This window comes from Cebus imitator, unplaced genomic scaffold (assembly GCF_001604975.1).
Source record: "Cebus imitator isolate Cc_AM_T3 unplaced genomic scaffold, Cebus_imitator-1.0 Scaffold14, whole genome shotgun sequence".
Taxonomy (NCBI): domain Eukaryota; kingdom Metazoa; phylum Chordata; class Mammalia; order Primates; family Cebidae; genus Cebus; species Cebus imitator.
The window spans coordinates 11,510,347-11,527,158 of NW_016107329.1; the positions used below are offsets into that span (position 1 = coordinate 11,510,347).

General features: G+C 40.0%; 2 protein-coding genes across 3 annotated transcripts; one reads left to right on the top strand and one right to left on the bottom strand.

The window, feature by feature from the left end:
• Nucleotides 1-300: 300 nt before the first annotated feature.
• KIF4A (kinesin family member 4A) lies at nt 301-14,339 on the bottom strand. Its single transcript, XM_017502705.2, has 8 exons — nt 14,183-14,339; nt 13,755-13,895; nt 13,527-13,641; nt 7,254-7,444; nt 4,891-4,980; nt 1,998-2,164; nt 1,666-1,760; nt 301-341 (listed from the first exon to the last, which is right to left on the bottom strand). The coding sequence occupies exons 2-8, from the start codon at nt 13,872-13,874 to the stop codon at nt 301-303; spliced, it is 819 nt and encodes a 272-aa protein (XP_017358194.2). The 5' UTR covers nt 13,875-13,895; nt 14,183-14,339.
• PDZD11 (PDZ domain containing 11) lies at nt 14,312-16,685 on the top strand. 2 transcript variants are annotated; one of them, XM_017502724.2, is made up of 5 exons: nt 14,312-14,473; nt 15,299-15,398; nt 15,828-15,911; nt 16,168-16,224; nt 16,503-16,685. In XM_017502724.2, the coding sequence occupies exons 2-5, from the start codon at nt 15,312-15,314 to the stop codon at nt 16,668-16,670; spliced, it is 396 nt and encodes a 131-aa protein (XP_017358213.1). In that variant the 5' UTR covers nt 14,312-14,473; nt 15,299-15,311; the 3' UTR covers nt 16,671-16,685. The 2 variants fall into 2 exon arrangements, with proteins under 2 accessions (XP_017358213.1, XP_017358223.1); XM_017502734.2 differs by having other exon boundaries at nt 14,470-14,555.
• The last annotated feature ends 127 nt before the right edge of the window (nt 16,686-16,812 follow it).

Sequence of the window (16,812 nt, forward strand, 5' to 3'; positions counted from 1 at the left end):
GAAGTACTGATATATGTATGCTGCAACATGAATGAACCTTGAAAACCTTGGGCTAAGTCAGTCACAAAAGACAACATATTGTGTGATTACATTTACATAAAATGTAGGTTAAGTGGTTGCCTAGGGCCAGGGAAGGGGGTAGGAATGAGGAGTGACTGCTAATGAATATGGGGCTTCTCTTTGGGATGATAAAATGTTCTAAAATTAGATTGTAATGATGGTTGTACAACTCTGTTAATATACTAAAATCCACTGATATGTACAGTTTAAATGGATAATGTTATAGTATGTAAATTATATCTAAATAAAGCTGTTAAATAAAACAACTTGGAACTGAACACCTAAAAGAAGATAAAAGAAAACATAACAGCCTTTAAAAATAGTCTTAGGATAAGCTGGTTATTCTAGTTAGCAAAAAATAAAAACAAACAAACAAAAATATAGTCTTAGGAAAGCTAAATCTTAAGTACAAACGTAGAACAAAAAGGGCACTTTGAATGACAGAACAAAAAGCTGAATGAGAAAGAAACAGGTCTGCACTCTGTGCCAGCAGTATGATAATGATAAATGACAGAAGTAAAATTCCTCGATTACTATTTTTCCTTCTGCCTTCTCAGTTCCCAAGAGAGAAATGAAGCCCAATATGAGTAAAGAGGTAGTAAGTGTAAACCCAACTACTATAATAAGAGTTCAAATATGTGGGACCAGATGAATTATAGCTAAGGGAACGGACAGTAATTTCAAACAAGACTGCTGAAGCTATGTCAATGACCTTTGAGGAACCACAGAGAAAGATGTTCCAGAAGACTGGGCAGATGTAATTTCAATTTTCAAAACGGGTAAAAGTTAATTCCATAAATTACAGAACAGTGAGTTTGATATAAGTCTATAGTGGATTATTATAGAGACAGCCTGCAAGAACCTAGAAATGGAAGAATAAGCACTAGAAGTCAACCTTGAATTTACTAAGAAAAAGCACTTTAGGCTAACCGTTATTTCTTTTTTGTATTGCTACTAAGCTGGTAGCTATGAGAAATATGGTAGACATGGTATATCTGGATTTAGCAAAGTATCTGATGAACTATTTTATTGTATCCTTAAGAACAAAATTGAGATACAGGAGCTGGATGTTAAGTTTTATTAGAGAGATTAATAATCACTTGAAGGATCATTTCCAAAGCATGCAGATTACAAGGTCAGTATCATGCTAGAGGAAGGTTTCTGATGGCATATACATCACAGGGTTCTTCTAGCCTTAGGAATTTTATCACTTAAATTCAACAACTTCAACAAAGGCATGGAAATTGTGCTGAGGTTTATATGTGACAACGTCTGGAAGGGATGGTGAATACTTAAAGTGACAGAATCAGGATATTGATTTTAATTATAAATAGTTGGGGTAAAACAAAAGAAAATAAAACTAAAACTAAAACTTGCCTGGACCAGATGAAACCAAACCAAGGGCCAGATCCAAATTTCATACCTGAATTATAGAATGAGTGCAAGGGAAAGAAACAATTGTTCACTATTTCTGAAGTCAGCCTCAAACACCTGAATAGTAGTTGCTATTAGAATGTGATCTGAAATCCCAGTCAAAACTCCAGCAATACCAACAGGAGTACTAGAATTTTGTATCTACAACTGTGATCTTAATTTCTCTCTTACCCTCTTTCAGACGATCCCCTTCAGCCTTGGTTTTCTTCTGTCTTTCTGATCCAGCGAGGTCTACAAGATGCAGCTTGGAGCGAAAGCTGCTATTCCTGTGATAATGAAAGGAAGACACAGTGAGAATGGTACACAAGCTTGAGAGTAGCTGAGTATCAAAGCTGACCTGTCAGCTCTCATTTTCTTTCAAGTCAGTCAAAATGGCTCCATTAGTCACTAGTGCTCATAATACTGATGTCTGATGATTTGTCAAATCAATTGAAGAAGCAGCCTAATGTTTAACCTTAATAGAACTAATACTAAAAATCTTGACTCTTTAAATTGTAACTTACTTGTCACTTTTCTTTCTTTGCTCTATGGAGATTGTGAAGATGGCATGAGATCGGGATGACTGGGAGTTCATAGCTGTGGAGGCTACAGTCCTAGAGTTGTTGCCCTGCTCCAAACAGGAAACAGTATCCAAGGCAACTAAAACAGTCTTCTCAGTGAGTCCCACAATCTAATTGCAAGAAAGAGAAAATTCCCTTATAATTTATAGTTCATTATTTTTTATTTTCTTTTTAAATACTTAGGAAGACTTCACTCAGAATATAATTTATACTTCAAATTCTTGGTCAGAAATATAGGGATTGGTGATTTAAAAAAAATGCCTTGGTGTCAGTAGACCCTCAAATAGAACAGTCATAGTAATAAGAACTGCTTTAACTAGCAACTCTGTGAAGACAGCTAGAAAGCAAGGTCTCCAATCACCCTTAGGAACTTCAGAAACAAGGATGCCAGCCAATCCTGGAGCTAGAAAAGATCTCAAGATTTTAGGGCAGCAACGGCTAGGTGCCTTCCAGGGAACCCCAAGTGACGTTAATTTTGGTCCCAAGGAGAGCAAGTACAACACGAACAGCTACGGCATTTCTCTTTGTACTTTCTCCTCTATCTGACCCCATGCTCCTCTCTGTATCTCTGATTCATTTTATACCTCATTTTCACTAGAGGAAATAGCACAGTACAGTTTCCACTGGATTAGGAAGCAAGGAAGGCGGGGCCCCAGGCTTAGTGCTGTATTTAGGAGAACTTATACTAGTTGAATCTCTTGGAGCTTCTGAGGTGATTGGACGAGATGCTTCTAGAGTCTTTTCTAGCTCCAATATGCTATAATGTTATTATTTCATAGCTCCCAAACTTACTTCTGTGGCCCTAATTTCTAGTCTTTTATTTCTAATGATCTACTACTTATACTTTGAAATCAGTCAATTATAAACCAAACTCATCTTCTTCCCACAAGCACTAATTCTCTCTACTATAATACTTCTCCATTTCTATTAGTCTTGTCTCATATTCTCAAAAACTCATATCGCCTTCAACTCCTCCCACTTCTCCATATCCCATATATCACCAACTACTAGTCATTCTCCTTTTGAATCTATCATTTCCTTTTCCTTTACACATCTACTTATCTCGTTCAGGCCCATATTACTTCACGCGTAATAAATAAAGCAACAATTTCCCCAACTAGTCTTCCTCATCCTAGTCTTTTTCTTTTTCAATCCATTTCTGTTTGGTTTTCCTAAAATGTCACCAACCTACTAAGCTCTGTGCTAGATAATGAAGATGCAAAGGGATTTCAAAGTACTCCCCTGACCTCCAGGTTAGGGTGAATTCATTGTAAGAATGAATTCACATATCACTTGTAACAGAGTTGCAGAGATACACACTTAAGATAAAACCTTGGTAAAAGAAGCCACAGTAATCCCTCATTCAGAAGTTTTACATAGTTTACATATGGTACACAGGGATAGAAACTAAGCTCTTCAGCCCGGCTTCATAATCTGGTCCCAACATATCTCCTGTTACTTCCCAGCCCAAATCCTCTAATCCACAGAATTGTGTAATCTTATTACCGTCAGGTGTATATTTTCTACCTTCCTGCTAAAGCTATTCCTTACCATAAGAATATCCTTATTTATTTTCTCTACTTACTTAAAGCCTATCCATCTCATCTGAAGAGTGTTTACAAACTCATCTTTACCAGTCTGTGTCAGGAACTCATACTTCTCTGTATTGCAACTCTCACCTCAAACAATGCTTAGGACTTAATCCCTGCCTTAACATGGGGCATATAAAAGATCTTGAAACAGGGTCAAGTGCTGGCTCAGTACAATAGCATGTGTTTTGCCCAGGTTTCTTATCCTCACGATCCAAATCATCTTTGTGTCTTCCAAGCTTATCAGGGCTGATCTTTTAAACCTTGCATTAGTAGCTGGCTAACAACTTAATGACCCAGAAAAAAAATTCAGGAGCACAGGCACCTGCCCTTCATTGGTGCACCAAATTTTCTACTTTCCTTTTTTTCCCTTTGTGCAAGGGAAGAAGGGAAGGAGAGGAGGAGTAAGATATTATTCCAAGTTTTCCCTAAGTACTACTTATTCTCATCTTCTAGCATCTGATTTTCCCACTCCTGAATACTCAAGCTCTGCCTGTTTTCAACACTGGCTTCTGGATTTGGCTCACTCCCAAATATGAAACTCCCAGTTTTGCTTCACATTTTCTGTTCAGTCCTAGCTCCTCATCTTGCATCTATACCATCTGACAGAAGATTCTCAAATAAGTGAGCTCTTCTTCCTATGATACTTACACATTTTAAAAATTTTATATTGTTTAACTTTTCAATTTTAAAAATATCATCCCAAAGCCTAGCACAATTTCTATCGGACATAGATATGTTCAATTATATCCATGCATTAGTAGCTAACAACTTAACGACCCAGAAAAAAAATACACGGATATGTTCTGTATCTGTCTGTGCTCTCCAGTATGGTTACCACTAGCCATATGAAGCCGTTGAGCACTTGATATGTAGCTAGTGTGCCTGAGGAACTGAATTTTTAAAATTTTATTCAATTTTAGTTAATTTAAATTTAAATACCCACTTGTGCTTAGTGGCTAACATACTGGATTGCTTAGCCTTAGAATTCTGTAAATAATATTTAATTGATATTAGCATTCCTCTAGGTAACAGAAAGGTGATAAAACAGCATGAGTCCTTCCTTGCTTCCCCCACAAGAGCTCCCATCTAGAAAATTTAGATTAACAAAGGGATTTAGGACCATACAAAACCTGACTGGGATGAGAGTAGTCATTTAAAACCACAGTAGTAGATAAAAGGGATGTGAACTTTAGTATTATGATTGCCAACATTTTTTAATAACATCAAATGAGAGAAAAACACACCTTTATGCCTTCCTTAGGATCCTCCCGTATATTTATTTGAGATTTCTCACGAGATGGGCATAGAAGATCCAAAATTTCTTCATTGTAAATCTGATATTGTTGAAAATAAAGTGGCAAAACCAAGATGTTAACAGTGGTAATCTCTGGGTGGTGAGATTATAGATAATTTTAAAAATTATTTGTGACTTCCTGTATTTAAAAATGTGTTCATAATGAACATGTATTACTTGTAGAATTAAGAAAAGGACCATAACCCAATAAAAAAATCACTTGATGTTTTATAAAAATGAATTCACATATCACTTGTAGTGAAACTGAGACTGCTCTCTTAAGACAGAGTCTCTTAGGAACAGCAGACACATGAAAAGTTACATGACCATGCAAATTCAGTTCTTTGATGGCATCATAATAGCATTATATTCACCCATTTTGTTAAAATGTGAATAACAGGTACATAGATGGGGGTGGATGGAAAAGAAAGAAGTAGCAGCTAATACTTCAATAGGAAGCAGAATTTTAAGTACTTAGAACAGTGTTTAGCATATATAAGCACATTTGTTTGCTATTACTGCTATTGCTATTATGTAACATGCCAGGATCTGGAATTATTTTTATATTCAATTATGTTGGCCACAACTAGGTTAATCAAGAGACTCAAGAAGGCCACTCTAGCTGGACACAATGGCTCACGCCTGTGATCTCAGCACTTTGGGAGGCCTAAATGGAAGGATCACTTGAGCCCAGGGGTCCGTCACCAGCCTGGGTAACACAGTGAGACCCCGTCTCTACAAAAATTTAAAAATTAGACAGGCAAAGTGGCATGCGCCTGTAGTCCCAGCTGCTTGGAGGGCTGAGGTGGGGTGAGAGGATTGCTTGAGCACGAGTTGGAGGCCGCAGTGAGCTATGATCCTGCCACTGCACTCTAGCCTGTGACAGAGTGAGACCCTTTCTCAAAATAAATAAATGAACAAATAGAATTAAAAACTGCCTTTGGCCAGGTGCAGTGGCCCATGCCTGTAATTACAGCACTTTGGGAGGCCAAGGTGGGCAGATCACCTGAGGTTGGGAGTTCCAGACCAGCTTGACCAACATGGAGAAATCCTGTCTCTACCAAAAATACAAAATTAGCTGGGCATGGTGGCGCACGCCTGTAATCCCAGCTACTCAGGAGGCTGAGGCAGGAGAATCGCTTGTACCCAGGTGGTGGAGGTTGCGGTGAGCCAAGATCACACTTTACACTGCACTCCAGCCTGGGTAACAAGAGCGAAACTCCATCTAAAAAAAAACCAAAACTGTCTTTAAGGTCTCACTCTGGAGTTGAGCAATCCCCCCCATTCTGCCTTAGCCTCCTGAGCAGCTGGAACTGTAGGTGTGTACCACCTCACCTGGCTAATCTTTAAATATTCTATAGAGACAAGGTCTTGCTATGTTGCCCAGGTTGGTCTCGGACCCCTGGGCTAAAGTGATCCTCCCACTCTGGCCTCCCAAAGTACTGGAATTATAGGCGTGAACCACTAGGCCTGGCCAAGAGGGCTAATCTTAATGATGTAATCCCCACCTTCCAGCTCTACAACTCTTTACCTGTTAACATGTTGAGATTGAACTTCAGGATGAAGTACTCACATACAATTTATAATTGTATGCTTAAATTATCTAAGTTTAATTATTACTCCCTAAAGGATAAGACATCAGTGCTATGGAACCAATGAACTAGTTTCCCAGAAGCCATCAGTTCCCTAAACATGCATTTTTGGTGTTATGAAGTTAGATATAGCTGGCCAGTCTACCACTATACTAATATACACTAGAACAAAAACTCCCATAAGGGCTAGAATTTTTGTTTTGTTCACTGATATATAACAAGTACCTCATATATCGAAGTGCCTATAACAGGGCCTGGCACATAGTAGGTGCTCAGTAAATATCTGTTTAATAAACACACTCTATCAACACTTATACAGCTCAATATTTCAGCAGGTTTTTATAACATTCTTCACGAGGCAACAGCATTATCATTTAAGTCTCAAAACAGTAAAGGGAAATCAAACACTCTTCTGCACACTCTACAGGTAATCAGTAACAGAGGCCAAACTGAAATTAAAGAATTCCTATCATCCTTTTATATGGCAATGCCAATTCCTCCAACAACCAAATTAAACGGACTATTTTAACACCAAGAAAAGAATTGGGTGGGAGCCGGATCCAACTGAGTCAGTAAGGTTTCTCTACCAATTTATTAAAATGCAACTTACTAAAAAAAGCAATTTACTAATTTGAGTCATGGCAGGAAAAATCTGATTTGGATTTATTTTTCGACCCAAGGACAATTTTGAATTCAGAATAATTAAACATAAATTGCTTACCTCTAAGTAAGACACTTTCAAAGTAAATTCAAAGTCACTCTTTTTATCAATTTCTTTGAAGAGCAGTTGTATTACCCTAGGAATAACCCCAACTGTCGGTTCATTCTCTTGCTCTGCAGTGTATGCACCTCCCATCGAATAGGTTTTTCCAGAGCCAGTCTGCCCATAGGCCAGGACCGTTGCATTATATCCTGGCAAAATAGATGACAAATGCATAGTGGTGTTTAAACATTTTTATCTAATCAATACACTCCATTTCCTTCAGCAATTATTTGTAATAAAATTGAGATTGCTCTCCTAATACAGTCTCTTAGGAATGACAGACACAAAGAAAAGTTCTGTGGGTACCATGGCCTTGCACTACTCAAACTAAGCAAAAAGCCAACAAACAAAAACAAAACAAAAAACCAACCCTAAAATGTGTCCCCCTAGTGATAGCCCTTAGAAGCTAGGAAATCAAACACTTAAAGATATGACTGAATAAATGAAGGTGGCCAAGCCATTTCAAGCCATTTCAAGCTTCAAAATTCTGTCTTCCTACCGTAAGCAATTTTAAATTACAGAAATTAAATAAAAGATAAAGAAAGGATTCTGGCACATATTTCCTTGATTAACAGTCTTCATCTGAAAAGGAAACAACAACTGTTTTTTAAGCATCTACTTTATATCTGAACTCTCAGAATGCATCTGGACCATATTATCAGGCTCCTCACAGAAATATCATCATTTAAGCATAATTCAATGTGATCTATGTCCTTTGCTTTTATTGAGAATTGATAAAGAATCATCCATTCAGGAGCCAGATTCCGAGGCTCATTCCTATAATCCTAGCACTTTGGGAGGCCGAGGCGGGTAGATTGCTTGAGCTCAGGAGTTTAAGATTAGCCTGGGCAACATGGTGAAACCCCGAGTCTACTAAAAATACAAAAATTAGCTGAGGGGCATGGTGGTGGGTGCCTGTAATCCCAGCTACTCTGGAGGCTAAGGCAGGAGAATCACCTGAGCCTGGGAGGTGGAGGTTACAGTGAGCCTTGATCACGCCACTGCACTCCAGCCTAGGTGACAGAGAGAGGCCTTGTCTCAAAAAAAAAAAAAGAGAGAGAGAGAATCATTTATTCAAAGATGTTCACAATATAGTTAACTGAAAAAAGCAGCTTAAAAATAATTGTTAAATGTAAGTGTATGGATGGGAAAAGATCAAAAGTATATAAATTATTAACATTTTAATGTTTATATCTGAGAAATAGGATGGTGAATGATTTGTGTTTTCTTCTCTCCCCGTGTTTGTATTTTTTTTATTATTAAACAGATGGCATGAACAGAGGCTGTGTTTTCTGTTATCACCTATGTTATCAGTACTGTTTGCCGAAAAACCCATAAAGTATCTTTCTATTTGATTTTATTGGTCAGGCATGGTAGCTCAGGCCTGCAATTCCAGAATATTGGGAGGCCGAGGCGGGCAGGTCACTTGAGGTCAGAGTTCAAAACCAGCCTGGCCAACATGGCGAAACCCTGTCTATACTACAAACACAAAAATTAGCTGGGCGTGGTGCCTGTGGTTCCAACTACTTGGGAGGCTGAGGCAGAGGAATTGCTTGAACCCGGGAGGCAGAGGTTATAGTGAGCTGAGATGGCGAAAGTACACTCCAGCCTGGGCCACCAAGCGAGACTCGGTCTCAAAAAAAAAAAGTATATTTCTATTTGAGCTTAGTTCTGGTAAAAATGTTTATTTTGTGTATTCGTTTTTGTATATTCTCTTGTCAGATAATCCAAATTACTAGTTACTCAGCCCCCCACCTTTTTCTTTTGAGACAAGGTCTTACTCTGTCACCCAGGCTGAAGCGCAGCGTGTGCAATCACAGCTTCGCCTCCTGAGCCCAAGCGATCCTCCCACCTGAGCCTCCAGGGTAGCTAGGACTAACAGGCACTTGCCACTACGCCTGGCTAATTTTTTGAATCTTTTGGTAGAGACAAGTTTCGCCATGTTGGCCTGGCTGCTCTTGAACTCCTGACCTCAAGTGATCTGTCCACCTCAGCCTCCCAAAGTGCTGAGATTACAGGCTTGAGCCACAGTACCCGGCTGGCATTTTCATTTTATCCCATAAATTCAAAGTGTGGATTGAAGCTAGAGGCAGATAAACAACTGTAGCAAGATTTTATAAAGAAATAATTAGACAATGGATAGGTTATTCTCACTTCAGTTGTTACAGTCGTGTGCCATATAATAGGATTTCAATCATGGGGAATGTATATACGATGGTGAAAAATTCCTGTTGCTTATTGATTTAGCCATTATAACATTGTAGCGTAACATGTTGTTACATGTTTGTGTTGATTCCGGGGTAAACAAACCTACTTCACTGCCAGTCATATAGAAGTATAGCACATCCAACTATGTACAATATGTAATGCTTCATAATAATAAACGACTGCTATTAGTTTATGTGTTTAGTATACTATACTATACTTTTAATCATTTTTAAGAGTATACTCCTTCTACTTATGAAAATAAAGTTAGCTGTAAAACAGCTTCAGGCAGGTCCTTCAGGAGATATTCCAGAAGAAGGTATTGTCATAGGAGATGACAGTGCCATAGATGCTATCGTCCCTGAACACCTTCCAGTAGGATAAGATGTGGAGGTGGAAGACAGCAATATTGAAGATCCTGTCCCTGGGTGGGCCTAGGCTAATGTGGATGGTTGTGTCTTAGTTTTTAACAAAAAGTTTAAAAAGTAAAAAAATACATTTTTTTTTTAAAAGAAAAAAAGCTTTAAGCTAAGTATTATTACAAGGAAGTCAAAAAGATTTAAAAGAATTAAAGTTTATAAAGTAAAAAAGTTATAAGCTAAGGTTAATTTATTACTGAAGAGAGAAAAAAGTTTTAATAAATTGAGTGTAACCTAAGTATACAGTGTTTATAAAGTCTACAGTAGTATACAGCAATGTCATAGGGCTTCACATTCACTCACCACTCACTCACTGACTTATCCAGAGCAACTTCCAGTCCTGCAAGCTCCATTCACAGTAAGTACCCTATACAGGTGTATTCATACGTATTTTTATTTCACCTTTTTATTTTATTTTACTTTTATTTTTGAGACGGAGTCCCATTCTGTCACCCAGGCTGGAGTGCAATGGCACAATCTCGGCTCACTGTAACCTCTGACTCCCAGGTTTAAGTGATTCTCTTGCCTCAGCCTCCTGAGTAGCTGGGATTACAGGTGACTGCCACAATGCCCTGCTATTTTATTTTATTTTATTTTATTTTTTGTATTTCTAGTAGAGACAGGGTTTCACTATGTTGGCCAGGCTGGTCTTGAACTCCTGACCTTAGGTGATCTGCCTGCCTCGGCCTCCCAAAGTGCTGAGATTACAGGCGTGAGCCACCATGCCCGGCCTACTTCACCTTTCCTATGTTTAGATCACAAATATTTTCCATGGTGTTACTACTGCCTACAGTATTCAGTACAGTAACATGCTTTGTAGGTTTGTGGCCTAGGAGCAAAAGCTTCAGGTGTATAGGAGGCTATAGCATCTAGGTTCGTATAAGTACACTCTACAATGTTCATACAATGACAAAACCGCCTAACAATGCATTTCTCAGAAGGTATCCCTGTCATTAACTGAGGCATGACTACAACTTGCTACCTAATTATAGGGTAGTAGCTTCTAAAACTATAAGCATAGCACCTAAAAGGAAGTAGAAATCCAAATTTACTTCAAGGTGAAAAAAATAATGATTATGGAAGTCTGTCCCTTACGAGTGTGGCAGACATGTTGTCAAGGAACACAAAGCAAGCCTTCTCTGTTAAATGATCATCAAATTTATGTCAAAACTGTTATCTGCTATTTACCAAGATAATTTTGCAGTCTGAAGGAAAAATCTTTAAACTTTGAAACAATGTTTTAATGTCAATGAAAACTTTGAAGTTTTGAAAGAACTTGTTGGTCTAAATGAAAGATCATAAGAAGATGCTAAATTGAGATTTTCATTGTAATAGATTGCTGGTATCACCTGGCATGACTATGAGGCAAGAGAATAACATTCCATAATTTTCTACAATACCACAGATACGTTTAGAAAGCAATAACTTGGGAAATAACGTTTTAGTAGTTTTTACACAATACTCAGGGCCCTGTGGTACCAGGAGTTCAGAGTACAATAGAGTGCTGTTGAGCTGACTATAAATAATATTGGCTTTGTTTCTGCAACTGAGGGCAGTGTTAACCAAACACATGTATATTGGAATCACTTTCTACTTTATGTTGCCTTTAAAGAACATAATTTAATTCTATCAGTTTCCCAAGTTAAGAATATAAAAGTAGAACTGTAGTGCTCTTACTAAGCTGTGGAGGTACAGACCGAGGAATCTGACTAGACAGTGAAGAGTCTGAAAACCATATTGCTTCAGGAATGGCTAAAGGAAAGACAGGGATAATTAAAGAGAAGAGAATTAGATAGAACCATTTAACAGTTTTCAAATACAGTATGTAAAAAGGAAAAAGATCAACTTTATAGTGGAGAAGCCCAGCAGATTAACAACTTAATCAAATGATCAAAATAAACATCAGTAATAATAGAACAAATCAAAATCATGTGCTGCCCAATAGGCTTCAATGAGAAGAAAACAGCACCACTTCTGTGATATTCCTGCTAACAGATACACAAAACCTGAATCTAACCATAAGTAAACACCAGACACAACAATATTGAGAAACAGTTTACAAAATGTCTGGCCTGTAATCTTCAAAGTGTCAAAAATCATAAAAGTCAAAAAAAGACTAAAGAACTGTTTTAGAATGGAAACTAAAGAGGCAGCAAAACTAAATAAAACATGTGATTTAGAACTAGATCTTTTTGCCATGAAATATTTACTGGGACAATTGGCAAAACTTGAATGGGGTTTGAAGAATAGATGGTAGTAATGTAGCAGTGCAAATTTCATTGTTTTGATGGGTGTATTGTGGTAACTTAGGAGAACGTCCTTCTTTGTAGGAAATATACACTAAAGTCATCTCAAATGGTTCAGGGAAAAAACATTATGCTGTTCTTGCAACATTCTATAAGTTTGAAATTATTGCATTAATATCTTAAAATTTTGAAACAAAATTTTCAATGTTCCTTGAGCCATATCATTAAACAAAAAAAGGTGAAAAAAATATGTGAATAGCCGTTGCCTGGAAGAAGGCTTCTAAAAGGATGAACTAACATCCCTGGGGAGAAGTTTACCAGGAAGCAAATTTCATCTCAACATATAAAGATCTTTACAACATAATTAGACTCGTCCAAAACCCAAATCTCAGTTCCCTGCCAAAGAAAAAATTTTAGACACTGGCAATTGACCTAACAGATATTGTTAGAAAACATTTTTCTTTGGATAAAAACCAAATTAAATGATATACAAATGCTGCTTTCAATTTTAAGCACTAGCATGCCATGATTCTACTTCTTTTAAATGAACCTTTGTTTTGAATCTTGAATAACCACTGTATTAGAATAATAATTAGACAATTCTCAGGCACTGCTCCCTTCTTTAGAACTCTGCTATGGTCTTCAACAGCATACTAAAGACTTAGTTTCTGAAATAAAGATTATTAACTGGTCATAGTATTCAGAGGCTTTAGGGAGTCCCCTTCCCCACCTAAAAGAATTATACTTATCATTCAAGACCCATCTCAAAGTTTTCTTACTCCGTAAAATTCACCCCAAATTCTCCAAGCAGATACAGCCATCCTTTTGTTTTTCCTACCACTTTGTATGAGAGCAGAGCGACTTCTGTGGCCGGACTGACTGCTGCATATTTTTAAGTTAAAAAAGTTTTCTTCTAAAAGATAGGTACAAAAAATTTAAAAATTTTTATATATTCAAAATTATTTATGTAGTCATCATGACTGTGAACTCCTTCAGGGCGTGGAAGCTATATTATTTATCTCCTGAATCCCTCAACAAGCTTCGTAGTGCCTGAGCCTCAAGTAGGTTGGCACATTGATCACCATCAGCAACCACCAAAGAGTTTATAATCAAATGAGGTTCCAGGATAAACACAAACACATACAAGTTAAAGATGAACAGAACCACATAAAGCAAATACAGCATTAAACTAGCTTCAAGGGTACAGAGACTTTCACAAATGTTATTAGGCCGAGGGCTTTTTGAAGACAGCAATCATGATTCATCCATTCCTGTGTTTGCAGTGCCCAAGCACAGTGCTTGACACATGGTATATGCTTAAGGAATACATAGGTTATGTTCGAAGAATCAAATCGCCTCACCTTTAAATACGCCTTTTATGAGTGGCGCTACTGCTGTATTGAAGACTTCTTCCTGTTCAGTAGAAGGATCAAACACAAAATCGTAGGTGAAGGATTTATCAGTACCAACCACCACCTACAGAAGGCAAGACACAAGACGTAAGGGGAAAAAATGAAAGGCAAGACTACACCCCTCATTACCATTTGGTCCCAGCTGTTCAGACACAGGCTCCGGACTCTGCTACGCACCTGAGGCTCCCCGGACACGAAGGAAAGGCACATCTGGCAGCCCTCGCTAATCTCTTTGGGGACCAGAGGGCGACAACGCAGCGCCACTCTTACAGGAATTCCCTTCACCTCTTCCTTCATGATCCTATCTCAGCACCGTCTCTGCGAAGGGGAAAAAGAAGACTCGCTGATGAATGTTAGTAGGTCAGCAGGATTGGGAGGGCGTCCTCCCCGGTTCCGACCCTCCTCAGCGGGATCACTGCCTCGGGAGATTCACTCTCCAGGACTTGGCCAGGGCTGGACTGCCCGTCAGCCCTGCACTCTAAAGAGAGTGCACTGGCGTCTGAAAGGCAAAGAAAAAACTCCAACGGGGACGACGGCAAAGAACCAAAGCCCTAGGGTACCGGGAAAAAACAGATTCTGAGCTAAGGTGTGCCCCCGTAACTCACCAAACTAAATGTCCCTTCCCCGTTCTCCCCGGGTCTCCCGCCGCCCTGTCCCAGCCGGAGCTTTAACCGCCAAGTTTCAAATCCGTCCCGGAGACGCTAACCAATTGCAGTGCAGGCTGCCCGAGCGCAGAGCGCGCACGTCGGCGCGCGCAGGCCGGCGCAGTAGAAAGGGGAGGGTCAGCTCATCGCACCCTGGCCCGGCCTCTTTTCGACCTGGCCTAGCATCCGCTTCCGGTTCTCAGTCTGAATTGGCGGTGAGCGGAGCCTGAGGTCGCTGGGGACTGCCCACTGGTGAGGTGGTGCGGCGTTTATGCGGCCGAGAGCTGGGGAAAAGGCAGAACGTGGGGCGGAGACGTAGAAGGTGGCTGATCAGGTGAAGGAAGGGTCGATCTGGGGACTCTATCATTACTAATCACATCTAGGAAATGTGGGGCGGTGCCTTGCCCGGAATCCCTGAGGATAGTGAAGTCAACACTCCTTTAGGCTTCGAAAGTAGATTTTTTGTTGTTGTTGTTGAGACGGAGTCTTGCCCCGGCGCCAGGCAGGAGTGTAGTGGCGTGATCTCGGCGCATTACAACCTCTGCCTCCCGGGTTCAAGCGATTCTCCTGCCTCAGCCTCCCGAGTCGCTTGGGACTGCAGGCGTGCGCCACCATGCCCAGCTAATTTTTGTATTTTGTATTTTTAGTAGAGACGGGATTTCACCATGTTGGCCAGGATGGTCTCGATTTCTTGACCTCGTGATCCGCCCACGTCAGCCTCCCAAAGTGTTGAGATTACAGGTGTGAGCCACCACGCCCGTCTGAAAGTAGATCTTTTTAGACTCGACCCTGATTTCCTCTTCAGGTTTAAGATGGTAGCATCTGTTTTGCAGGATTGTTCTGAAAAATCAGGTCCTCTTTTTAGAGTACCTGGCAGGTTGCTTGGCATCCAGAAGATGTTTAGCAAAGAGTTTCCTTCTTTCTTCTTCCTTCTCTCCTCCAACCTTAACACCTAGATGTGGGCTGGGCCCATAGAGTGACTGCCTTGGAATAGGTTGGAGCTGCTTTCTGAAACTTGCTGAGCTACTTTTCCTTTAAACTGCTTTTTGTCTGCTCTGATTCACTCTTCCATTCCAGGGCCTTGCCGGAGATGGACAGCCGGATTCCTTACGATGACTACCCGGTGGTTTTTCTGCCTGCCTATGAGAATCCTCCAGCATGGATTCCTCCTCATGAGGTGGGAATCATCTGTATTCCTGAGTAGGAGATTTTCCCCCCCCCTGGGATGAGATGATGCATGAAAGGTAGGATGGCAGGGTTAGAAGGCGAAATGGAGAGTGAATCTTAGCACTTGTAGCCAGAGGACCCAGAAGCTGGATTCTGAGCAACAGGACCCACCAGGTACTTCTTAGGGTCCATTCACACCAGTTAATTCTGGAAATTTGGAACCTTCCTTTCCATATTGTTAAGAGGTGAAGAAATGTGGAGCTACTGGGCTGTCCCAATGCTATCCATCTACTCATTTAGTCAGTGTTGTCTGTTCTACTTAAATTAAGTCTATGACCTTTCCTTTTTCTGACTTCAGGGTGATTCATTAGTGTTCCAGGTGAAGGTAAGTGTGAAGTAAGACTGGTAATAAAATTTCTGGGGTTGCTGTGTCTTGCAGAGGGTACACCACCCAGACTACAACAATGAGTTGACCCAGTTTCTGCCCCGAACCATCACACTGAAGAAGCCTCCTGGAGCTCAGGTGAACTTATGAAGACTTTTTCCAGGCTAGATTCGTCCATACCAGAAGTTGGCAGTGTTGGGGGGATAGATTGGGAAGCAGGTGCAGAGGTGAGGAAACTTTCCTTCTTGTGGACAGAAAAGCTGAGATAACACTTCTACAACTTCTGACTTTCCTCTCAGGGACACACAAGCAGACCTATAGCACAATGATGCTACTAGTTGTTCTTGTGTTTGTTGTCTCTATTGAGCCCCTATTCTGTGCTCTTGTCTTACAGTTGGGATTTAACATCCGAGGAGGAAAGGCCTCCCAGCTAGGCATCTTCATCTCCAAGGTATGCATGCCCAGTAGACTATATGACTTCCCTTTGTTGAAGTAACAGATTGTAGAACCCTAATATCTCAAGGGCTGAGAGGATGACTCAGACTCATAGAAGGAGCATAATGGGGACACCCCCTTTCCCACTTAAAACTTTTCATTCGGCAGGCGATCTGTTCGCATACCTTGTCACAGAAAAACAATAGCACCTTACATTTGAATAGCACCAAATTCCACTGACAGTCTTCTGAAATTATTGCATCCCAATCACATGTATTCTCTCCTTACCAACAGGTGATTCCTGACTCTGATGCACATAGAGCAGGACTTCAGGAAGGGGACCAAGTTTTAGCTGTGAATGATGTGGATTTCCAAGATATTGAGCACAGCAAGGTGAGCACAGCACTTGGGCTGTGGTACTGCAAGAAACCATCTCAAATAGGACAGATTGGACAGGAGTAGCCTCGTCTGTAACTTAATAAGAAAGTGTTTTGCTGGGCACTGTGGTGTGTGTCTATAATCCCAGATACTTAGGAGGCTGAGGCGGGAGGATCACCTGAGCCCAGGAGTTTAAGACCAGCCTAGGCAACATAGCAAGACCTTG

Excerpts from the sequence above, each read along its gene's own strand:
- KIF4A (XM_017502705.2), bottom strand. The coding sequence starts at position 13,874 with ATGAAGGAAGAGGTGAAGGGAATTCCTGTAAGAGTGGCGCTGCGTTGT. Across the intron at positions 4,981-7,253 it reads TGAAAGTGTCTTACTTAGAG|ATTTACAATGAAGAAATTTT; the intron begins GTAAGCAATTTA and ends CAACAATATCAG. Across the intron at positions 2,165-4,890 it reads ATCCTAAGGAAGGCATAAAG|ATTGTGGGACTCACTGAGAA; the intron begins GTGTGTTTTTCT and ends TCTTGCAATTAG.
- PDZD11 (XM_017502724.2), top strand. The coding sequence starts at position 15,312 with ATGGACAGCCGGATTCCTTACGATGACTACCCGGTGGTTTTTCTGCCT. Across the intron at positions 15,912-16,167 it reads AGAAGCCTCCTGGAGCTCAG|TTGGGATTTAACATCCGAGG; the intron begins GTGAACTTATGA and ends CTTGTCTTACAG. Across the intron at positions 16,225-16,502 it reads TAGGCATCTTCATCTCCAAG|GTGATTCCTGACTCTGATGC; the intron begins GTATGCATGCCC and ends CCTTACCAACAG.